Source organism: Plectropomus leopardus, chromosome 10, assembly GCF_026936395.1.
Source record: "Plectropomus leopardus strain MGB_pleo_1.0 chromosome 10, ASM2693639v1, whole genome shotgun sequence".
In the NCBI taxonomy this organism is placed as follows: domain Eukaryota; kingdom Metazoa; phylum Chordata; class Actinopteri; order Perciformes; family Serranidae; genus Plectropomus; species Plectropomus leopardus.
Window position 1 is genome coordinate 19,432,819 of NC_142185.1, and position 24,926 is coordinate 19,457,744.

The window sequence follows — 24,926 nt, forward strand, 5'->3', positions numbered from 1 at the left end:
ATCCCCAATAAATGGTAAAGTTATTTAATACAGAATCTGATTTTCTTTAACTATAGCTATTTATGACTCTTCCTTTAGAAAAACTAGCAGTGACATGACAGAAAATCTGTGTACATTTACATCATACTATGAGCTGCATCACCCTGAAGAAGACATATTTGTCCCATTGATGGACTCACCATATGGTTGTTTCAGCTGATGTATCACTGCTACTCCGTGAGGAGTCTGAGATGTACTGTAAACAACTTGAGGACTGCTGTCAGTGAACTTGTTGGCTTTCATCACCGCCATCCTGGTCCAGTCCGTGAAATAGACATTATGCTCAAACAGACTGATGCCAAATGGATGTGGAATCACACTACCTCCATGTGCCACTGTTTTTCTATTGAAAAAAAGACACATTTTATGTTTTTGTTTCAGATGCACTTAAATACTGTTATTTTTGAGGAATAACACACAACATAGTTACCCATGTAGTCAAGGCATAAAATGGCTTGCTTACTGCAGAGCTCCAGTTCTTACTTGTTTAATGTTCATCAGACTAGATAGACACTGCAAGATGCCATCTTAAATATGTTTCTGAACAGTCATGTAACAAAAGATGTAAACAATTTGTTTGAAAAAATATGTGTCAGTAAATACATACTACCAGAAAGTTCTCTTTTGACTCATAGATTGTTCTCTTTTAATGCAAATTTGAGTGCTTGCGAACTGTATTTTGTCTCCCCTTGTGTCTCTGTCTGCAACTTTTTGTTCTCACTGCTGACTATCTTGGCCAGGTCTCCCTTGGAAAAGAGATTCTTAATCTCAATGGGTCAAAATTGGTTTAATAAAGGTTAAATAAAAAAAATACATCCCAATAAATAAATACATAATAACACACACAAAAAAATACATGTATAAATATGTCTAAATATTCGTATCTGATGAAAAAATAATGTATTAATTTACTGGCATGTATTTATTTATTGACGTATTTTGAAACATACTGTTCATGTGTTTTGTCACGTGACTGTTCAGACATGAATTTAAGATGGTGTCTAACAGTGTCAATCTAGTCTGATGAAGAGCAGTGTTGCTCAGATCGTAAAAACTACTTTAGTGCATTAAATAAGCACTGGAGCCCTGCAGTGTGTGAGCCATTTTTTGCCTTTTGACCATTTACTCACTTTGGTTCTGCACCTGCTTTGTTTGAATTGGATGTGCATGCATACTTTTACTTCTATATTTACCTATGTAGGCCATCATATGTTGCAGTTTCAATGTAGTCATAGCGACTGTCAACCCAGTAGACACGCTGGGCTTCAATGTCCAGTGTGATGCCAGCTGGCCAGCCCAGTTTACTCCCAATAATTCCATAACGGTTGGTGCCATCCATGAAGGCTCGCTCCAGGCCTGGCTGTCCGTTCACCGCTTCCCAATCTGAGAAGAACATATACCTGTGAAAGGAGGTTAAATGTTTAATCTGCCAGTTTTATCTGAGCTGGATTCATTACATAAAGGCTGCTCTATATGCGACCGCAGAAATACCATCACATGTATTTCCTTCAGAAAAAATCTTGGAGCCTTTCTTCTTGTTAATTAAGTCTAGTATCTGCAGCAAGTGGGTGGCTGTGCATCTCACCAAAGAGCTGTACATTAATTTACGATAAGCAATTTATCTGTAGCCACCTGGCTCTCCTCCCCCCTTAAACTATACTATTGGATTACAATGAGGGTCATCACTTACATTGCTCCTCACTAATCCACCCAGGGCAATCTGCTAATCTCACACACACACCCCATTATTCCACGCCAATGGAGCACGACACATACTATATGTGGGTTTTGAGAATGGGTGGGTGGATGAACGGATGGAAACTGGAAGATGTGCTTACCCTACAGTGGGGTCCACCGCCAGTCCTCTAGGGTTTCCGAGGTTTTCGGTGATGAGTGTGACCCGGTTACCTCCATCAAAGTCCACCATGTCAATCCGGTTGACGCTGGCCTCCACCACATACAGTTTATTGTTCACCCAATCCACGGCCAAGTTCTCAGGGTAGTCAACTGATACATTTAAAACCACCTGCTTATTGGAACCGTCCATATCGACAGAAAACACCTGTACACAAAAGACACCATTGTTGTCAGGAAATTAGCTCTGAGGTGGTCACTGCCTCAAGACGTAAAGGGAAGATATTAAAAGATAAGTTCATGTTTTTTTTCAGGTGTATCTTAATACAATAGTGACATGCCCATAGGTACATTGAAAGGGTTATTGGTCAGTGTAATTAAGACATTGTTCATACTGGCCACAAGGAGATCCATTTTTAAATAGAAAATAGACAAGTTTTCTGCCTTTTGCCTTTTTTGCCTTAACTTATAATTATGGAGTAAAGGTTCATTGCACAATGTAATGGCTATAGAATACTGTTCCCTATGAGCAGCGCTTTTACTGTGCAGGTCTGTCTGCCACTAAGTACTAGCCTGGTGAGAGCATCCTGTTAACATGAGCTCCATGTTCTGTTTCACTCTCTGTATCAGTTTGCACTCTCTGCCACCCCAAACACCTTCAATCCGTTCAAATCTTGTCAGGCCAATCAGGGATCCTCACTGTAGTTGAAAACATAGGCAGCCAATCAGGGGCTGCATAGCATTCAAGCCGCTGATCGGAAAACAGTGATGGAAGCTCCCACAGCAACAAGCCCAACTCTAACGTCCAAAGTCCAATGGTAGATACAATTAAATAATATCTTTAGACCATTACAGTCTAACTGACAATGTATTTGTGTAGTAGAGGAGCAGAGGGTAGTGCTAACCGGATTGGCTGAAGGAGTTTCAAAGTGAGTTCTCACACCCACTGAAAGTGTTTGAGGTGGCAGAGAGTCCAGACTGATACAGAGAGCTAAGCAGAATGTTGAGCTCACCTTATCAGGATGGTTTTACAAGGCTATCTCACTCCAGCCTTCAGCCCACGTTCTGTGGGCGATAAACAGGGTGCAGACTGCCCTCTGTATCATCGGTAAACAAGGAAATACAGCGAGTGCTGCTGGACAGAGCAGCACTGACAACACCCCTACGTACTTGTAAGAGTACTTTCTGTGGTGGAAACGTTACACAAATATAGGTCCCCCTTTGTAGGTGTTACTTTTGATTCCAGAGGCTTTAAATGAAGAAGCAGTTCAGCTTGGTTGAACTTCGGAATCAGTTTTCATACATAATATAAGCCTCGGATTTTGTACCCCATCATTTAGATTTAAACTGCTTTACCAGATGGGATCACTTTATGGCCAGTATAAACAGGATAAACAATTACAGCAAAACAAAACTATTTTACTGCACATATGTGCATGTGAGTATTGTTTCATGTTGTTGTAAGATAGCAGCTGTGACAACCATGAATAAAAAGCTAACAATGAGAAACATGTTTCAGGAAATAGAAAAAGGCAAAGATGGGGATTATTTGTTTGCCCGTCTGATGATTTTGTCTTGTGACATTTCTGTGAATCCTGTAAAATAGTTTTCTGAACCTGCCACTCGACTGATACTTTGACAGTACTTGTTTCTTAAACTGAAGGCCTTGGCACCATGCGGCTAGTGAGGGGAGCACTGCTCTTAGCAGCTCTGCCTCTTTTGAAACAGGATCCAGACGCCTAAAAAGCAGGATTTTCAACTGACCTGTTTAAAGAGAAACTGAAGATGTGGAAATAGCCTGATAGTTTAACCTTTCTGGTTGCATTCACATGCCCTGTGTGTGCTTTCCCCACTTTTAATCTGACATGCTGCCATGGAGGTGGCTGATATACACAGATGCCCAGTCACAGATATTTCCTCGCCTTTCAGCCCAGTGGCTGCAGTTCAAACCATTGAGCAGCCAAAACATAGGCTGAACAAAGACTTTTTAGCTGGCCAAAGAATGCATATGGATGGACGGTGCCACTGAAAACAAATACAGCATGATTACTTCCAACAAGGTCGAGTTACAAAAATTGCACCCTGGTATGTGAACATCATACCAACCTATCGGACAGGTTTCAAGATTAGGCCATTTGGATTCCATTCCACATCTACTTCCCTTCATTATGACCCCGCCGCACAGGAGCCAACAGCTATCCTATTATTATACTATCAACATTGCTGATATTTTACAGGATAACTGAAGAAATTCCATCCCAAACAGCTCCAATCTAACTTAAGCATTTCCTCAATCAAGAAACTGGTCTACTTCTGTAAATTCTTACCCAAGCTTAACGACATTTCATCAAGGTAAATTGGATTAAAAAATACCTTATTCTGAATGGTATCAGTCCAGAAGATCCTACGGAGATTATAATGAAAGTCCACTCCCACTGCAACCCCTCTGTTCTGTGAGAGAACCAAAGTGCGCAGACCGTTGCCATGGATGTCGCCTATGAGCAGGTCTCTGCCGTTAGAAAATATCAAGGAGGGGACTCCAGCTGCAGCAGAGACAAAATACAACAAGTTCCAAATATGTAATTTGAAATGCTTAGGTTAGAATCAGAGCCTGAATAGCAATAAAGGGACAGTTTTCTCCAAATTTAAAAATATACTTTTTGTCCTGTAGTGCTATTTATCAATATATCTGGACTGTTTTAGGGTGAGTTGCAGAGTGCTGGATTTGCAGGCTGTAGAGACGTCTGCCTTCTTTGAATATAACAGGACTAGATGGCAGTCTTGGTGGAGCGCAAAGCACCAGCAAAAAAAACCCAACAATATATATTACAACAATAATATAGATAATCCACAGACATTGTTGTTTGCAGTTTTGACAAAGGAACTATATTCTTTCAACCAAAGTACACCCACAAACAGACGAAAGCTTGCAACTAATGCTTGCTCGCCCAGCACCACTGAGCCAGCTAATGTTACAGCTCAGTCAAGGAGGACGCCATTCATGTTTACATCCTGCACTGTCACAACCACAAGCCTCTCGTCCATAAGTAGATGCACGTTTTTTTCTGCAGAGTGATACAGTTAGCAGCTGTAGTTCGGTAAAGAAAAAAAATGTTCCTTTATGAAACTCACAGCACAGTCTGTGGATTATCTTGAGTAACCGGGATATGATTCCTGGAAAGACGCATTGCCATTGAGGGTTTTTTTTTTGTGCTTTGAGCACCAAAAGTCAAGTGCCCTTTAGTTCCTTTATATTAGAGAGAAGGCAGACATCTCTATGACAGATATCTCCAACACTCTGCCACTCACATAAAAACAATCTAGATTAATAAACACTACAGATAAGAGGAAAAATGTGTATTTTGGATTTTTGGGATGAACTGTTCCTTTAAAGCAGAAGTCAATCTTGTAGCACGCATGCTCAGCTAAAATATCAGTGGAAATTTACAGAATGTAGCACATTAAGTCAGATCCCTGACGCAGACTAATGAAGGTAAAGTACTTTGTAGCTACTATCATTACACACTCTTTTCACTAAAGCTAAAGGCAGAGAGGTCAGCCTCTCAGTCAACACTCTTTCTATGTTCCACAAAGGCAGGAGACTAACTAAAACAACATTCAGTACGCAACAGTGAACCAGAAAGAAGTGCAGACGCTCAGTAAAGCCGCCACAGTGGTTGGCAAACAGGAAAGGGGGCTATGCTAATGGGACCTCATTTGGACAGATCATTCAAACATTGAAATTTTGAGCATACTGCATGTTAGAGAAACTGTTAAAGCAGAATGGAAGTGAAACTCACTTGAGGCGTCAGCTCTGCAGTGTCTGTGCTGCTCCAGGACATAGCCCTCTCGACAGCTGCAGCGATGGGAGCCTATGCGGTCTTCACACAGCTGGTCACACACACCCCACATCGAACAGTCGTCAAAGTCTTCAGCAAGATAACAAAAGCATGGCAGATGATTTAGTTGTTTAGTCGAAATACAATTTTAATACATTTTGAGACAACTTACTGTAATGAGGTGTAAATCACTTAAACTTTCATATCGTTTCCTGTCATATTTTTTGTGCACTGTACTTCTGAGTCTAAAGGAAAGCAGCAAATTTTATGTGCACTTTTAGATCGTTTAGGCTCTGGCCAAAATAAAGATTCACATGAGATTCACATGCACCAAGGTTTTATCTGGGTAAAACTTTTTTCTGTACACTTCTGGTATACAATGATTATTTTGGTTGTTGCCCCCTATGAGCTTTAGAGAAAAACTCAAACTGCAGGAAAAAAGAGGTTTCCAGAAGACTTTGTATTACATGAAAAAGTAATAAACATCCAAAGTTATTAGCCCCTCCAAGATGCTGCAATGTTGGGATCGCAACAGTTAATGCAAATTCAACCAATTGCCATGAATTCTACATGACCTTGCAAGTTTGTCCAATCACCACAACTTTTTTGCATATTTAACCAATCAACGTTGTCACATTCACTTCTTCACTGGTTGTGGAGATGAAGACAGATGTGACAAGTGTAAAGATGTTGTGCACACACATTTTGTTTTTTTTGTTTTTGCACCACATGCAATGCTATGGTTGAACACAAACACTTTTCTACTTCAAAAGACACCGTGATAGAAGCTGTTGCATCCAAGGCTTACCAGTCTTTTTGGTAAGGTTACTTAGAACTTGGAGAATAGAGCTGTTTTAATCTCATTGGAGCAAGTTGTCTTTGTTTTTGAATGAACGATTTAAAAAAAAAACATGAAAACATTACAAAGTGCATCTCAGTTCTTTAGATATTCTATTTCGACAGCTGGCATTTTAAGCTGATACAATCCCAAAAAATGCTCATGAAATCTTGAAGGGGCTGAATCATTGGGCAAAGATGATGTTAAGTCAATAAAGGATATATACCTATACATGAGCGACTATTGTTGCTGCTGACAATGTATCCAGAAGGACAGGAACAGGTTCCTCCATCAGGGGAGGCATGACAACGATGCTCACAGCTCAGAGAGGCACATCTCCAGATACCTGACCAACACAGAAACCACATCAGTGAATGAATATACTTCAATAGCACCCTTTCTGTGGTAGTAGATGTCCTAGTGTGTGCTTAAGACAAGTTGCTTTGTTACTTACTGCAGTTGCGCCCAGCAGTGGTGTTAGTTTCATCTTCTCCGTCTGGACAGTGAGCCGTCCCATCACACAGCTGATCCATGGGGATGCATAAACCAGAAGATGGGCAGGGCCATTCCCCTGGGTAACACTCCCGCGGTACATTATCTGCACACAAAACAAATTCATCTTTGTCTTTTAAGTCTTACAAAATGGAGAGAAAATCAGATCAAACAACTGAGTTTTCCTGATGTTAGACTGTGGGGCATTTAAAGAGGATAAGTGTGTGAGGTACAGGCAGCCTCATCTCCACAGGAATGTGTCGCTGAAATTTAAAAAAAAAGTGAACAGGACCTTATCGTCAGGGAAATTACTGTCACTTTAAATTGATGCAGGGGAGTGGAGCTTTGAGGGGGTCACATGGGGGCTCAAAGGGCTTCTGCAGCCCATCCTCTAAAAACACACACTCTTCACAGCCGTGTGGAGGAATTCTAAAGCCCCTTTGGGGGGCTGCGTGATCTTGTGCCACAAAGAGGCATTTGAATAATACACTTAAAGGAGCACAGGCATAGCGTCTTGCTAGCCCGAACAAACCATGGAGACTGGAGATGAATCAGCTTCACAGAGAGAGCTGTTGCCCATTCTAGTGTTCCGTAATCAGCCAAATGAATGTTTCTGGTCCTTACAGTGAAAAAATTAACAAAATTTATAACAACTGGTTTCAAAGTGTTGTAACCATACCACAGCCTTTTTCGTCCGCATTGTCCTCACAGTCATCCTCTCCATCACAAACCCAGACTTGGTGGATGCAGCGTCCACTGGGGCAGGTGAAGTAGTTCCCTTTACATGTAGGATATGCTGCAGGTGGACACAGAAAAGATCGTGTTGGAAGTACATCTTTGTGCAGAGGATTTGGGCCCCATGAAAAGATATCACACTGGGCCCCACTGCCACAGAATCCTGCACAAGTAGGCCTACTGTCACCACAGCTCCAAAACCCAGTTGACCCACTCAGAGCTTTACATAACCGGTACATAAATTTTATGCATTTATACACATACAGGCCTATATATATGAAAATAGCGAGGGGGGGGGGGCAATGCAGGCTCTCTGGGTGTTTACTTTCTTTTTTTTTTTTTACAAAAACAAGAAAAGGTAAACTGTTAGCATTAGTTTGCACATTCTAAATAACACATTATGTGAATGATGATTTTTTTTAATATTCTAATATGTTTTAAGGGCCCCTGTCAGTCACGGGCACCTGGAACAGTCCTAAATTTTCTCCCCTATACCACACAACTGTCTTTGCAAATAAAGATGTCAGTCATTAGACACAAAGTAGGGTTTGATTAAGACAGAAGAGGCTACATACTGCAGTTTAGCTCATCACTTCGATCTCCACAGTCATCATCATGGTCACAGACATAGCGTTGAGGAACACACACCCCATTTTGACACGGGAACAGGCCCGTATTGCAGTGCTGTGCTAAAGAAAACACACACACACAGAAAAAAAAGATCCATTTGGTGATGTTGCCCTGCTATTGATGGTATTTTGAACTATGGCTTCTGTGTGAGCCATTTATCATTAAAATTGACTGGCTTCTTACTGCAATTTGCCTCATCAGAGCCATCACGGCAGTCAAGTATCTGGTCACACCTCTGCGTCCGGTTGTAGCAGGCCCCATTAGCACACCTCAGCTGTGTGCATTCGGGGTAATCTGAAAGATTAAATCATCATCAGGGCAAAGCTATGCATTCAAATCAGCCTGACAACTGTGCTCTTTGTGGCTTTCAAAATCTGAAAAGCTCTGCAAAAGGGAAGGATAAGAGACCAAAATTTAACGCCACCACCATAACAACAGCAGCCACCACAGCATTCTTTATGCAATTGTGAGATTACCACAGTGTGTAGTGCTGTGAGTCTACCATGTCGGCACAATAATAGCATAGCAGCTGAACTTCAGCTTGACTAATCCACCAAGGAATCTGCAATCAACCTCTGACAACAAGAAGCATATTGTGGTCCATTCTGTCAGTCAGCGAGCCTCTTAATCTTAACAAATTGATTAAAATGCCACAGGAGCCTGAAATACAAAAAAAGGGAAACCACCCCGGAGAGAACTTACGGCAGTCTCTCTCATCAGACCCATCTGAGCAATCGGCCAGACGGTCACACCGGTATTCTCCTGGGATGCATGCCCCGTTACTACAGCTGAACTGGCCACTGGTGCACGTCCTTCCAGCTGGGGGCAGATTGGAGAGCAGAACATACACGTATCCTTCACATAGTTCTTATATGCACTTAAAATTTGATCTCATGCTGTGGATATAGGTACTGAAAAGGCATCTATTTCCTTCATTTCCACAGACCCTGTCCTAAAGATTTTATTGTTAAAAATACAAAACACAATACAGACAAGGTATGCAGTAACTTGGTTAATTTTCCAGAATTAATTCATAAGCTCACTCGAAGACTTGCTATTAATGTAAAATGTACTTACGGCAGTGTTGCCTCTCATCAGAGCCATCCTCACAGTCCTCCTCATCATCACACACCCACACATCAGGGATACACTCGCCGTCACTCAAACACTGGAAGTGACTGTCATCACATGTTACCTGAGCTGTGGGAAACCACAAAGAATATTGCATCATTTATAACAGTTGACTGTAATCCAGTGGTTGAAAGTTGCATTTGCTTAAATACAGTACTTAAGTACACTTTTTAATTACTTTTACTTTACTTGATTGTTTTAATTTTATGTTACTATATACTTCTGTTCCACTAAATGTATTTGAATAAGTGACTGTTCACCCTAAAATCACAAATACCCATTTTTCTCTCACCTGCGCTCTGTTTATCTATCTAGATGTTTTGGTTGGAGTTGCAGAGTGTTGGGTAGATCTACCATAGAGATGTCTGCCTTCTCTCTAATATAATGGAACTAGATGGCACTCAGCTTGTGGTGCTCAAAGGACAAAAAAATACATCTGAAAAACTCAACAGCAATGTGGCTTTCCAGTAATAAAGACTCAGTTACTCAAGATAATCCACAGACCTTATTGTGAGCAGTTTCACATAAAAACTATTTTCTTTCTACCGAACTACACCCGCCAACCATATCACCATGCAGAAGGATGTGTCCTTCATGAATGAGAGGCTTGTGTTCGAGACTCTACATGGCGTGAACATTTATGGCGTCCTCCTTGGATGAGCTGTGACATAAGCTAGCTCATTGGTGCTATGTGAGCTAACAGTAGATGAATGTTTTCTTCTGTGTGGTGATATGGCTGACTTGTGTAGTTTGGTAGAAGGAAAGCTGTTCCTACATGAAATTTCTTACAAAATTTTTGTGGATTATCTTGAGTAACGAGGTCATGATTTCTGGGAGGAGACATTGGTGTGTTTTTCAAATGCATTTTTGGGGACACTATGAGCACCACAAACCAAGTGCCATCTAATTCAGTTATATTAAAGAGAAGGCAGACATGTCTAAAGCTGATATCTCCAGTACTCAGTAACTCACACAAAAACAATCTAGATTGTTGAAAATCATGTCATTTTGATTTCGGGGTGAACTGTCCCTTTAAGATTTTACATATAAACACAAAATCAACCTAAAAAATATGATGGTGCACTGTTATGGTTCAATCTAAAGGAGAGTACTTTTACTTTCGATACTACAAGTACATTTTGCTGATAATACTTTTGGTTGTGAAGTAAAGTTTTGGATGCAGGACTTTAAAGGATCTGAAAATTTCTTCCACCACTGTTGTAGTTCAGGTTGAAATGTCACATCCAACAAGCATCACACTAACTATCCCAATCCACAGGTGTCAATGTTGGCCTGATGTGTGATATAATGAGTAACTCACGGCAGTCGCGTTCATCTGAGTCATCCACACAGTCTGATGTGCCGTCACAGTGCCAGTCACCTGGTATACATCGACCTGTCCCACAGCGGAACTGTCCCAACTCGCATCCTAAACACAATCAAAAATGTGCATGATTAAGTGCTGATTTCAAACTTACGCGCACATGCTATCAGAAATTTTATCCATAGTTATCCATCTATGTTTTTGCAATTTTACTATCATTATTTAGTTATTTCCAAAAATTGTCATTGTTTCCACCCTGTCTCCTTAAGATAGGGAGAAAAATACATATTACAAAAATGGTCACAAAAAAAGATAACTGATACATTCTTAAATACTCTAACTAAAACATGGCGTAAGGTAGCAGAGTTGCCTTCCAGTGATGACGCATGTTGTTAACAGCATTGACAAGCCTTGGAGACAAGCGTGCCAGCCGCCCCCCCACCCCCCGACAGTTACACAATCTTCACCGCACTCATCTCCAGCCTCCTTTTGATGTTCTCGCTGAGTGGCATCTGTAGAGATAAGGTACCACCACTCTACCTTCCCTGACGTTTTCCAGGAGAGATTGATTCAGGCAGCATAGTTCAGTGGCAGAGCACTCCATCAGACCCGTCTAAATAGGAATGTGCAATTCTGATTGTCTCTCTGACAGCCTGATTTATGGTGCATGCTGTTCCTGTCCGGTCTGAGACGTAATTGGAATAAATAGTGGTACTGGGTGGTACCACAACCATTTCAACCCAAATTCTTTGTGAGGAGGGCTGTGAGGTGGTGATTGGTGGTGCTTGCTTGGGGTTGTTGGTCTATCACTGTCCTGTCTTATCCAGCATTCTGCTTCTTAATCAAATAGCTTCCTACACCACAAAATATTGGGGTTAGCTAATTGAAATCAAATAGCTCTACAATTCCACTATAATGGCTTGAAGCTAGGAAATTAAAGACACATGCTGTGAGAAAAATAAATTGCCTACAAGCATGCAGGCTGCTGGCTTGATAAATGAATAAGACGGTTGACTGCATTTAGGGTCAGATGTTCATAATCTCCTTTATATATTGTTCTCCTTTAAAGATGGATCCCTTCCACAACAGTTGCAGGGTCACTGCCACTCCAATAAAGAATTCTTGTTACTGATTAATCAGCCAGCAAAACACCAAACTGCTTTACAACTGACCCAGCCAAACAAGCAGCATTTTAACTCTTTCAGCAGTTATCCAGGAGGCAAGCCTTTTTTCCTGCTCAGTTTACTAATGATAAAATTGCTCACAATCAGCTCAAAGGAAGCCTTTGTTGCAGGGCAGTGATCCCACAGGTTTCAGCATCATCTTCAGTGTGGCAGCAGGCTGTGCATGCAGCATTCAAACTGCCAAGACATGCACTCTATTAAGCAAAAATACATGAAAAATTAATGGGCAGATTCATTACATTTAAGCTTTGAATGACCAGACAACTTGATTGTCAATACGGGACCATTTTTAAAGCCAAAATAAAATTGTCTTATTAAACTTAACAAACATGTAATATTAAAATATGTCCAAGAACCTAGTAAGCCATATGAACAGAGAAACACTCTCAAAATCTGCTTTAGAAAAGTTTAAGATCTTTATAGCTACCATATGTTAAGGCCTACTGTAGGTTTTGAACTTAAAACCTCATATGCCAGGAAGAAACCAATCCGCTGGAGGCTTTCAAATGCAGCCAGTGTTTCCTGACACTATTACTTCTGGGAAAGGTGACAGATACACTGAAGCTGAACCTTTCAACAGCACTATCTTGTGCAAGGGTTCTCCTTACATTCTGAAAAGAACGTCTTCTTTGTAAGTTTTCCTTAATCCTCCAATTTCTATGTCTTCCTCTAACAAAGTTGCAATTTCACTACGCCAATCAATATGAGGGAAGGTAGTGGCCAGCATGAATTGTGCAAATCTGCTACTAAAGGAACACTTCAACCACAAAAATGACTTTTTGAACATCAGTTAGTTATGCTGTGTTATCTTAAATTTGTAGAGAAAACTTTGTTTTCCTGGAAAATGGCAAACATATTGATTGATTTATTGAGAGATTGATTGGGAATCAGGTTTAATAACAGCAAAACTATTTGTTTACAAAACCTCACACAGACTCCAAGTCTAATTTATCCAGTCATAGGCTTAGTACTTCCCAAAACACATGCATTATTACTAAAACCTTACCATTTAGAACTGAAGTGAAAGCAAAACATATCTATGATCTCCTCAAAGCCAGATTTGAATACTATGTTGTTGTTTTTTTGGAAAATGCATGTGCTTGGGAAGTAGTGAGCATACAATTAGATAAATGAGACTCGGATTACACTACACAAGTTGTGTGAGAGCTTGGAAACAAATGTTTTGATACAGTTTTGCTGTTGTTAAAGATGGTCAATATGTTTGCTGTTTTCTGTAAAAGCATACAAGCAAAGTTTTCTTCACAAATTCAATGCAACACAGCATGACTGATATACAAATGGCCATTTTGTGGATGAAGTATTCCTTTAAGAATGTTTAATCTGAGTCTGATGATCTGTGCTTTCCTATAAGCTTTTTGTTTGAGTCTTTTTGTGTAGTTTAATGTTTTCCTTTCCCTTCTTTCGAGCCTTGTCTTTTCTAATTAGCAACTTAAACCCACAGCTGGAGAGAGCACCACACTATCCATGCAGGAAGATAAGGACGTCCTACTATTGCCCAACAAAGAAGAGTAGTAGGGGACTTTTCATTAGAATGAAGCCCCCATACTCCTTAAACCCCACTGTGAAATCACAATGGCACAAAGGCGATGCCAGCAGGGATGCTTACTCATAACTGGAAGTGTCACCCTCAAAAAGCAAAAAGGAGACTACAGTAATAAGCCTTACTTCCTGTGATAAGGTAAAACAGAAGTGGAACATTAGCTTCCCTCTCATGGCCACCTATTAAGAAAACACCTGTCCACTACCACTGACATGTCTCTTTTTCGTCACGTGGGGCGCCTGAAAGATGTCTTCAAGCTTTTATCTATACTGTCTTGTTTTGGCGCAGCCCTCTGCACTCACTGAATGCGTGTGGAGAAAAGTGGAGAAAACGTCTGCTGGCAGCATGAAACGCAGGACCCATCCATGCTGTCAGAGCGGAGTGCTGCTGCCTATTTCATATGGAAATCAATGCAGCAGAATGCAGTCAATTGCCAAACAAGTGACTTTGGCTCTTAGTGCTACACACAAAACAGTGAAAACCCAAGGGGCTTTGGCAGTGGCATGGGAGCAAAAGGGAGGAATAAATAGAGTGTGGAATAAAGCCTTGGTCTGGTTAGTGAAGGAATACTCAACATGATTTTTGGGACATGCCTTAACAAAAGCATGAGTGAAAAGAATCATAAGTCGTCACAGTGCAACAGCCACTGGATGACTCATTTTCGTCTGTACAGTGAGTCACCAACTGTTCACTGAAGGCTAGACTCGATCCTCAGTGTCTGTAACCTAGACTGAGGGAGCTGCGGGAAAAGAAAGGATTTGCTCTCAATTTGTGCCAACTGTGTTCCTGTTTCTAACGCGGTGTAACTGTTGCACAAGGATTTAGGCTTCTGCACCGGAAAGAAGCCGGCATGCGTGAGGTTTAACGTGCACGTGCAGGCCAAGTTTGTGTGACTTCAAAAGTTTGACCACAACAGGGGAAAGTTTTACAGTCATTTACAGGGTCAAACTAAAAAAAAAAAAGGTGAGATCAATCAAGACAGTCTAGCCCCACACCTGACCAAAAATCTTGTTTTCATTATTCTGGCTATGAAATGAAAACTTAATTTTTAACACCATTAAAGCACTTACTGTCCACTTACTATGTTGGTAGGAATTCACCGACCAATGATTAATGGAGAAAACAACTCAATTTAGTGAAAAACATGCGTGGAACAGCAGAAATGGCAGAGAATAGTTAACAAACCGGCACCGTGAAATCCCCTCACGCTGTCACATTAGCTATTAATGCCAGTGTAAGCACTCTGCAGCAGTATCAAGAACAGGGGCTGGATAATGTGTTACAGAAGGTGGTGGAAGAAACAATTACCAAACTAAAGGATTCTTAAAGGAGGATCAAGCAGAGATTAGAGGACACATGAGGGGACAGCCCTCATTGTAAAACTACATAAATAAACTGTTACTACACTGTAAAATCTGACAAGTTGGTCTTGCTTAAAATAATCATGGAAACCGATTGCCTTGAAAAAGTAAATATAACTATTAATCTTAATTTAAGTTTACTTTATATTTAGGTGTTAGGTTTACTTGAAGTTTTGCTGTATTGACTTAATTTTGGGAAAATGTTGCAACTTTAATATGAAAAGTGAAAAAACATTGTTTTTTCAACATTGTTGTTTTTTGTGTTAACAAATGCAGTAAACAAAGTTAGTCTGATTTAATTTGATCATTACAAAGAGGAATTTGCCAATGATGAAGTTAGGTGATCTGAAAGTTGTGTTTTCTTATATTAACATATTTAAGAATATCACTAATCACTAGTATGAATACAGCAGAACACAGATATATAGCACAGTATACTTGGTTTACTGAAGTTACTAAAACTAGGAAAGATTGATTTAATTAAACTTGTCGTTTTTAAGTTGTAACAACTTCTCAAAATTAAGTAAATGTAACTAAATGTTGAGTAAACTTAACAATCACATATGAGTACACATAGATTAAGATTAATAGTTATATTTACCTGTACATGTTTCAAGGCAGTGTTTTTTTTTTTTTTAAACTATAATCAACTTGTCAGATTTTACAGTGTAATCTTCCTGAGTATTTCAGCAAGTGATACATCCTTAAGTCTGATTCATACATCACCAGATAGCCTTCAGGGAGCACTTGATACTCAGTATAACATTGAATCATTAGCAAAATTTCTGGTTAGAAATAAAATGACCCCATAAACTACATTAAAACAGTCTATATCACAGCAAATCCAAGCTAATGATCAATGTGAACCTGCTGATGAAGTCTTTTGAGAGTCAATGCTTTTGGACAAGTTGTCATATTGTTCACCTCAGCAAATGCCAGCTACATGTACAGCGACTGCTGTAATTCAAAGGAAATGCCAAGAAATGTTTTTTTAAATGCTACAGCCTCACTGTCAACACTAGCACACTGTCTTTTTTGGCATTGAAAATCCACCTTTTCTGTCTGTCTGTAAGGAAATAAGTTCAGGATATTATATAATAAATAGAAACAAAGAAAGAAAGAAAACCATGACCCTCCTTTTGGTACAGTTTTTACTTAACTCCAAACTGCTCCTTAGGTAGAAATGGTTCCATTCTGCAGCAGCTGCAGTGTAATTAGTTGCTTGATTCACACTAAGGAGCTTACATACTAAGGGTTGAGCAAAAAGAAAGCAGATTACAATTTGAGAAGTAGGATCTAGCTGCGCTACAAACACAAGAGACAAACACAAGACTGTCATGCATAAAGAGCCATATCTAAGCATTTTTTTTTATCTGTCTCTGGCTCACATTGGAAAATAAAGTTCTTCCTCGAGCTGGGATCAAGTTTGAATTAGTGGTCTGCGGCGTAAAATCTGCTCCACTCAATGAGATTTGTACCAGTAGTTCTCAGTCCTGCAGATTGTCTGTAAGTCACATGCTCTTTTCTGTTACCTAGCAACAGTAAAGCTCAGGCAAAAGTTCCTCAAGAGAACTTCCAATCTGTCTGAGGACGGCTTTGTGCTCAACCTTTAAAGTAATGCTATGTGGCAAAACATTTAGCTTTAGAGCCAGAAAAACATTACTTAGTCAAAATTACTGGAGGAGATTGTGTCGCTGTATTATAAAAGTGGCTTTTGAAATCATCAAGGTTACTCACATGTGTTCAGTTGATTCATCCTCTATATAATTTGTACTGTTACATACTGGATGGCTACTTTATTGTCCTGTTCTATAGAAAAAAAATACAGGAGAAACAATGTGGTCTCCTCTGCACAGTTTGTTTTGATGAGCAACAAGTGCACTCAGTGACTCTCTAGTAGCACAACAACTCAGCAGGTCCGCAATGAATCATTCAGCTGACAGCCTTTGTGAGAAATTCAGAATAAAAAAAAATCCCTTACCTTCAGAGTGGCACAATCTAACACAGCATATAAAGACGACAAAGAGTTGAAGTAGCAGTGCTCTCCACATTCTGGCTGGTCCGTCCAGCTCCGCTGTGCAGATGGAGGAGCTGTAGGGACTGGGGCTGGGATGCTGTTGCTTTCTTCTGTCTGTCTTTCTTGGCCCGCTAGTTGATGAAAAGGGGCGTGCACAAAGGCCAGGACAGCCGCTCCCCCAAGGCAGCAGCCTCGGCCCTCCGGATAAATCCCTCGGGCCCTGGAATCTGCATAATGCCATGCAGGTCCGATTTGTACCGAGTGCCAGTGATTTTTCACTCTCAGCGGGCCGTCAACGCTGTTTATTTGCTCAGCACTTGGGAATTAGGAGGGTGCACACCGGCGCTCGAGGAAAAAAAGAAATAATGATGGGAGTGATTGAAATACTAAACAACTGGGAAACGCTGAATTTTTGAGTATCCTGAAGGCCTCCACGAGACATGTAATCCCAATGTGTTTTGTTTGAGTCCCTTGCTGCAGATTACACACACCTCCCCACAGCTAAGGGACTGTTCTTTATTAATCTGAGGAGGGGGATGGCTGTGGTACGACCTCTTTCTGACCCTCCCCAGAGCCAATTTTTTCCCCCTTAAGCCTCCATGAGTGACTTGAAGAAAATGCATGACGCTCCTTTCACCAAAAATTCGTTATTTGGTTTTTAAAACGTACCCTTTTATGTTTGACATTTAAGAGTTAAAAGTTGAAGACAAAAATCTTGGTTATTTTTGGCCAAATCTTAAGCGACATATAGAATAAAGTTGTGAAACTATTTTAAAGTCAGAGTTGGTTATGGTCTTTGTTGCACATGATGTGTCCAAGGACTGTCAGAAATTTGACAATCCAATTATAAGTTGTTTTTACAGTTTCTGGCAATGATAGATTGTGTAATGGCTTCCTCTTTTTTATCGGTGGTAAAATATATGCAAAATATATATATGTAATATATATATACCCCTCTCCCTAAGCCAAAATAAAAAAGTGCCCCAATACTTGAAATATTATTTGACATGCCTCCTCCTTTTTTGCACCACTCCCTCCCGATTTATAAATAACGAACAATCCCTAAAGTTAGTTTGTTATTTAACAGTAAAGCAGGTCATTTTAAGAGCGTTATAGCCTACATATTTAACCAATGGAAGAGAAAAAAATACTTTCAGTCGCCATAAATTCATTTTTGGACACACTTTAAGACCAGTAAAACATTAATAATTTCAAAAGATTTACTTAGTGACTCATTAAGAAAACAATTAGCCTTACGAGCTAATTCGACGGAGCGCCAAATTTTAAAACCAACAGTGAAACCGCCACAGGAAAATTAAGCCGCTAAAAACTATCACTTCCAGTGTAAAACAGGACCTTAGCAGCTTAATACATGTGACATTTTAAAGATGGGTTCATACCTTCACAGTGCTTGCGGTTAATGAGAAGCCCAACACCTCCACCATGTGGCCGAGCGACAGCACCAGCACTCCGCCTGCTTCAGTAACCGTTAAATCACAGGAGAGGGGAGCATAAACATGGTTGCCATTAGAGACCAAGCAACTGAAACCTGGAGAAATGTGGAAATGTGGGTAAAATAACGTTAGTTGTCAAGTATTTGAGGAGTAAGCACTCACGTTACATCATGGCAACTCCACAAAAAAACACAGAAAACCTAATGAAGTTAGAGGGCAACACGACGGAGGTATGTAAAAGTTCCCGTTATCGATAGCAACGGTAAATCTGTGGGGTCCGTTGGTTAATATCAAACTACTAGCTAGCATATCTAACTAAAGCTAACTTAGCATTAGTTACGCGACATGACAACAATACACAAATATTATGCTTTTTGTCCATTACATTTATTTTACAATATTTTATCTACAAAATGTGTTGAGTGAAAGTGAAAATAGTGATATATAGTATAAATATTATAATAACTAATGTAGGCCCTATTGTTTAAAAAAAAAACAACTGAAGTTTGAGTTTTCAAATTTGCAACAATCCCATCAGCTAACATGTTAGTATTTGTAACTTAATACAATCCTAAGATTAAAAAATAAAAATTATACTTATGACTAGCCTAACCATCTTGCCTCTATAAGGGAGTGTTCAGTATTTATGAGATGGGAAAAATCGGGGAGCTACTTGTATTTACTCTAAATACCCTCCCAGCCTTCAAACCCACAAGTGGGTTTGAAATGTATATTTTCCTTATAAATCTCCAGAATGAAAAACTGTGAAATACAGTAAATAATAGTGGAGGGAGGGTCATGCATTTTAACCTGGGTCATGATTTTTTTTTTTTTTTAAGTCACACTCTAGCCATCTTTCTACTCTGATAAATAAAGCACAGTCCCTCACACATAAGAATCTCAAACATGATACCAATCCAATTATGCATAAAATTGAACATATGATAGGAAACATCCCGCCTCCATAATAGGTAAATTTAACTTTTCCTTTAATACTTAGTATATTTGACAATACTTTTTTTTTTACTTAACACTTAAATTATTCAATATGTTCTGCATGTTTTTTCTAATCCATGTATTGATTTTGGAGGGGGACATTCTATAAAAATGATAACTTTTGTCAGTTTGACCATGAAAACTAAAGTTAAGTCAATAAATTGACTTTGCCAATATATTAGCCAGCACTGAAGATGTATGGCAAAGTATATCACCTGATAAGTAACAGGAAATTGCAAGTACAGACTCATTGCATAGTTTGTCTACCAGAGTGCACTCAAAATTTATTTTCAAGTGTGAAATTTCACCTTTGATTAATATCTTGTTCTCAATTTTCTCCACTGACATATCATCTTGACTACTGATATCAGTATCAGCTTCAGGAACCCACTGTCAGTCAGGTTCCTGTCAGAACACAGAATAACTTTACTCTGATGCCAAAAGCTCCTGTGCATTGTGTTTTAACTGATTTTTTTCTCCCTTATTTACAGCGTGTGGACAGTATTAAGAAGTCACTTGAGAAACTTCTAAGCCTTTCTGTAGATGATGCATCGGAAACAGGGACGCTGCGGTCCAGGATAAACGAACAGTCAAGTCTGATCTGCATGCTGAAACAGAGAGCAGATGAGGTGCTCCTTCGAAGTCAAGCCCTTCAGAAAATCAATACAGAGCTAGAGGGCCAACTAGCAGACTGCCAAAAAGAACTGGATGGTGAAAGAAAGAAAGGAGAACTATTAGAGAAGAGATTTATGGATTTAGCTGCCAACAATCAAGCAATTATTGCTTTCATGGATGAGTACAAACATCAGAATGCCCAGTTAAAGCTGGAAAACGAACAGCTGCAGTCAGAAAATGACAGGCTTTTCTCCCAAAAATTACAAGATAAAGAAGTGTTTGTTCAAAAACTGATGCAAGAAATCAAACAGCTGACAGAGGGATACACACACAAGGAAAAGGAATATCGGTAAGAGGAAGAACTATTGTCAGTTTTTAATTATGCCGGAATCTGTTGGCTCTTTGACAGAAAATTAATCAACAGCAATTTTGATAATCTTATGAGTAGGTCATCCTGTAAAACTGCCAAACATTTCCTATTTCAGTTTCTGTAATGTGAACATTTTTATCTGCGTTTTATCTGCGTTATTCTTAACTGAGTATCTTTGCTGTATTTTACGTCTATCTTTAAGGGAGAATTTAGCTGGATGCCAGTCAAAACTCCTGGAACAAATGACTCAGCATCAAGCCAAGGACGCATTGCTACTTGATCAACTGTGTGATGCTCAGCGACAACAAAGAGATGCTATAGAGATGTGCAACGGTGAGTAATCAACATGTTATCATTTATTTAGGTGCTAAAAAGTACATGCACTTGTAAACGTGTGGCCTTCTTTCCAACAATCAGAGCTTGAGCTGAAGCTACAAAAGGCTGAAGAAGAGCATGCTTTGAAGGAAACCAGCATAAGAGAGAGCATTACAAGCCTCACCAAAGAGAAGGACAAATTACTGTATCTGTCTATGGAAAGAGGAAAAGTGATACAGGTGACTGAGAAGAGTATTTGTTCTCACTGAATTCAAAGCTCTGCACAGAAAAATCAATAACTTCATATACACACAAATTTCTCTTAAATACAGGAGAAACAAAAGGAAATCCAACATCTGGAGACAAAATGGAAAGAAGAGAAAAAAGCCCGGGCTAAGGCAGAGAACAGGCAAGTTGTCTATCACCAAAAAAAACAAACGTTTTCAGAAAAATCCTGAAGGTTAACAAGGAATGTCCCTGCCCTTGCATCAGGTTTGAACAGGAAGCCGAAGCTGTTAATGCAGATCTTAAAGTGAAGTCCCTCCAGTCTGCTCTTGCTGACTCCACGGCAAACTATGGAAAGCTAAAAAAGGTTTGTTGGAATCTGCAATATTGAAAAGTGTGACTGGCAGTGGCCCGTATAGGGCCGAGAACATGCTTAAAGAAGTATTTCACTGCTGGAAAGAGGTTACTACATAGCCAACCCAGTTTTATGGCATGCATAAAACTGGGTTGGCTATGTAGTAGACCCAAACACTTGAAATTAGAACTACTTGACCGGAGAAAACAGGAAAAAAGGGGCTGTGGAATCACTTTTGCTCAAGAGGTACAAAACCTACAAAGACCAGAATGCACTGTGCTGCACAAGACCTATAAATGCTCTGTCTGGTGGGTGATGTAACGCAAGTTGCCCATTTGTAAAACAATATGTCAGCCAGCTGGTATCAATTTTTTTAACTAGTTCACAGTAAGTTAAAATTTCTGGTTTCTGAAAACATTTTTTTACTGGAAAATGAGCAGGTAGACATAGGTGCTGATAGAATGGAGGGAGGCCTAACATACTTCATCTATACATACTATCCACATTGTAATGATACAAAACTAATTGAAAATCTACAAAAATATCCCTTAAACATACTGTATCTTCCTCTGCTGCTATTTTACAGGATTTTGAAGCCCTCAAAGAACACAGCACCAACCTCCTTTTGCAAGAAAGAGAGTTAAATAAGAAGCTTCGCCATATGATGGGCTAATCTTTGGCATTATGCAAGTGTTACGTTTTCTTACCAATGTTTTCATTAGAACAACTCATTATCACCAAGGATGTTTGCTCACTGACAATGCTAACAATGGAAAAAAGTATGACAGGAAATTACAATGTTATTTTTAACCTTATCTTCACAAAAAATGAAACCACAAAATACTTAGCATGGCATGTTTGAAGCTCCTAAAATAGAAATTATACCAAACAAATATGTATTATATAAAACCTTAAGAAAGCTCCTACGCCAGTTTCTCAGCCTTTTCGATTACTTCTTCAATGGGACCCACCATGTAGAAAGCTTGCTCTTGGAGGGCATCATATTCACCTTGAAGGGAAAAGAATAACTAATGCCATTAAATGTCTATTAACTCAATCCCGTTTAAAATGTTTTATCCTTTGCACATCACCCTACCTCTCAGAATGCTCTTGAAGCCTTTGATTGTTTCCTTGAGAGGCACCAGCTTTCCCATGTGACCAGTAAAGACTTCTGCTACTTGGAACGGCTGTGACAGAAACACTGGATCTTATGAGCGCAAGCGAGTCAGCTTATCTTCCTCAGACAATTCATCCATAGCCGGGATACCAATGATTGTCCTGCAATGATTTGTAGTCCTAAAAAACAAAAGAATAGTGAGACATGGTTTTAATTTAGTTTTTTGGATTGCACATATTGACGGCCATTCAAATTTTATTAGTATCCAAAAAGGTCTAACCTGTAGAATCTTCTGCACACCACGAGCAACATCGTAGTGTTCAGCCCCAACAATGTTGGGGTCCATGATGTGCAAGGTGGAATCCAGAGGGTCCACAGCAGGATAAATACCAAGCTCATCAATGGCACGGGACAGCACAGTTGTTGCATCCAAGTGGGCAAAAGTTGTGGCAAAAGCAGGGTCAGTTAAATCATCAGGAGGTGCACAGATAGCCTGTAACAAAATGATCAATCTGAGTATGTATGATCAGGAGAAAGGAGAGTGCTGACGTGCAATTAACATCATGTGTTGCCTCACTTATACAGAGGTGATGGAGCCCGTCTTGGTGGTGGTAATTCTCTCCTGCATTGTCCCCATGTCAGTGGCCAAAGTAGGCTGGTAACCCACAGCAGAGGGGATGCAGACCAACAGAAAAGCTCTTTTATGTTTTGACATGTAAATGTAAGTCACGGAAGGTGCCACTTTTGAGGAAGTGTCCTTCAGGTTGATGACACCAGACTCAATCATTTCATGGTACATGGAAGTCATTTCCCTCACGGGTTTGCTCGCCCCCTCCAGCAAACACAGAGTAACCGCCATGAGCCTTGGCCACATTGTTAATCAGCTCCATAATCAATATAGTCTTTCCAACACCAGTGCCACCAAACAGGCCTGATTTAATTCCACACACTCAATAATCAATTATCATAATGCAAGTGAATGAAAATGCAAGTGCAGACAAAAAATATATAGTGTGAGGTAATTCACCCACCAGTCTCTCCACCCTTTGCGTAGGGAGGCAACAGATCTACCACTTTTATGCCAGTGACCAGGATCTCCTGCTCATGTTGGTGAACTCTGGGGCTTCGGCGTGAATAGGAGCAGTTCTGCAAGACAAGTTACTTTACATTTGCTGTTTGAAAAAGGACAAGGCTCACTGTATTCTCATTTCTTGAAGGAATACTTTACCCACAAAAATGACCATTTGTAAAGCAATTATGTGTTGCCTTAAATTCATGATGAAAACCTTGTTTTTCTTGCATGCCTCCAAGGAAAACGGTGTTCATATTGAGTTTTTTGACTGACTGGGGACTGGGTTATTGATGTTATTTGTAATATATATTAATATTTATTTTTTTATTTCATATTTATATTTTTTGTTTGTTTTACTGTTTAGATGTTTCATTTACAAGTTGTACCAAAAAAAAAAAAGTTTGTGACTTGTACGAAGTAACTTGAAACGTCATTGACTAGCGACACCAAGACGCGACTGGAGCTTCAACGTCCGCTTTTAGCAACAATATCATCAAACAACAGCTTATGTCCTATCGCTGCTTTAATGAAATATCAATCCCTGCTGATCGCAAATGCATTGAGACTCTTTATGGTCAATTTGAGGCCACTGAGCTTGCGTTAAAGACAAGCCAAAGGACATTACAAGCTGAAAGTCTGTCCTCGTTTAAAAAGTGCATCCACTCACTCGCAGGAAAAGCCGCATGTTTCCCACTAAGTGTCTTCAGAGAGTTGACTTCAGGCTTAAAAGTGTGCAGAGCACCGCTGCAGCACAGTCTCACAATACCCCTCATGCTGAGGATGGTTGAACGTGAATGAGCAGAAACAAGTTTAGCTATCCTGAACTGCTCAACTCATATGTAGACTGAGCATGCGCAGACCGTCGTGTCCTTGTTCCTTCAATCATCAAAGGAGGGCAGCACAAACCCGCCTGGTAGGATATCCCCTCCGCCCTCATGCTGCATTATGATGCTACAGCAGGGTATATTTATTAAAGGTTCACAAGACCATGAATGTGGTAAGTAAAACCATCGAAGTCGATGTTTTCAAGCCAGAAACAGGTTGTTACCCGAAAATCTACAGAGACTGTTCGTATTAAGCTCCAACAACGAGCAACGAAAACGAACAACCAAAGTTTAATTTCAAAAGTCAGTAGGACCCTCACACTACGTTAAAGCAGGTATGTGTTTCAGTATATGGAGTCAAACTGTGGAATTATCTGGAAAATGACTTGACATGCAGCTCGAATATTATTCAATTTAAACGGAGGTATAAAGAAAAATAATGGGACATTTTGAACTTTCTGAGTAACAGTAATGTTAAGGTGACTGTATTTGATTGTTTCTGATGCTATTGCTAAATTTGATATGATTTATTAAAAAAAAGAAAAGAAAAATACGTTAAGAAAGGTTGGCCATTTGTA

At 39.8% G+C, this 24,926-nt stretch overlaps 2 protein-coding genes and 1 pseudogene across 7 annotated transcripts in view; 1 reads left to right on the plus strand and 2 right to left on the minus strand.

Annotated features, from left to right (window-relative positions):
• Positions 1-17,261, minus strand: part of lrp2a (low density lipoprotein receptor-related protein 2a) — a 60,652-nt gene extending 43,391 nt beyond the window's left edge. For 4 of the 5 annotated variants that reach the window (XM_088083231.1, XM_088083229.1, XM_088083230.1 and 1 more), the window contains exons 1-14: positions 16,970-17,261; positions 10,880-10,987; positions 9,505-9,627; positions 9,130-9,246; positions 8,611-8,721; positions 8,373-8,486; positions 7,742-7,858; positions 7,025-7,168; positions 6,797-6,916; positions 5,694-5,822; positions 4,267-4,436; positions 1,878-2,101; positions 1,233-1,439; positions 180-382 (exon numbers count right to left, since the gene is read on the minus strand). In XM_088083231.1, the coding sequence (XP_087939357.1) occupies positions 180-382; positions 1,233-1,439; positions 1,878-2,101; positions 4,267-4,436; positions 5,694-5,822; positions 6,797-6,916; positions 7,025-7,168; positions 7,742-7,858; positions 8,373-8,486; positions 8,611-8,721; positions 9,130-9,246; positions 9,505-9,627; positions 10,880-10,987; positions 16,970-17,246 (2,164 nt within the window). In that variant the 5' untranslated portion in view covers positions 17,247-17,261. Of the gene's footprint in view, positions 1-179; positions 383-1,232; positions 1,440-1,877; positions 2,102-4,266; positions 4,437-5,693; positions 5,823-6,796; positions 6,917-7,024; positions 7,169-7,741; positions 7,859-8,372; positions 8,487-8,610; positions 8,722-9,129; positions 9,247-9,504; positions 9,628-10,879; positions 10,988-16,969 lie in introns of those variants that run through there. The other variant, XM_088083232.1, reaches the window with a different exon arrangement.
• Positions 17,262-18,523: 1,262 nt separating this feature from the next.
• On the plus strand, positions 18,524-22,055 carry ccdc89 (coiled-coil domain containing 89). The gene is made up of 7 exons (XM_042494311.2): positions 18,524-18,689; positions 19,947-20,419; positions 20,643-20,773; positions 20,858-20,994; positions 21,088-21,164; positions 21,248-21,347; positions 21,922-22,055. Exons 1-7 carry the CDS (start codon positions 18,630-18,632, stop codon positions 22,006-22,008), a joined length of 1,065 nt encoding a protein of 354 aa, XP_042350245.2. The 5' UTR covers positions 18,524-18,629; the 3' UTR covers positions 22,009-22,055.
• LOC121948829 (ATP synthase F(1) complex catalytic subunit beta, mitochondrial-like) lies at positions 20,785-24,536 on the minus strand (annotated as a pseudogene). The gene is made up of 6 exons (XR_015777635.1): positions 24,192-24,536; positions 23,484-23,598; positions 23,030-23,107; positions 22,733-22,945; positions 22,432-22,631; positions 20,785-22,344 (listed from the first exon to the last, which is right to left on the minus strand). The product of XR_015777635.1 is annotated as an ATP synthase F(1) complex catalytic subunit beta, mitochondrial-like (transcript).
• Between the last annotated feature and the right edge of the window lie 390 nt (positions 24,537-24,926).

Coding starts and splice junctions, on each gene's coding strand:
- ccdc89 (XM_042494311.2), top strand. CDS start 18,630: ATGGCAACTCCACAAAAAAACACAGAAAACCTAATGAAGTTAGAGGGC. Junction 18,690..19,946: donor TAGAGGGCAACACGACGGAG/GTATGTAAAAGT, acceptor CCTTATTTACAG/CGTGTGGACAGTATTAAGAA. Junction 20,995..21,087: donor AAAGAGGAAAAGTGATACAG/GTGACTGAGAAG, acceptor TCTTAAATACAG/GAGAAACAAAAGGAAATCCA.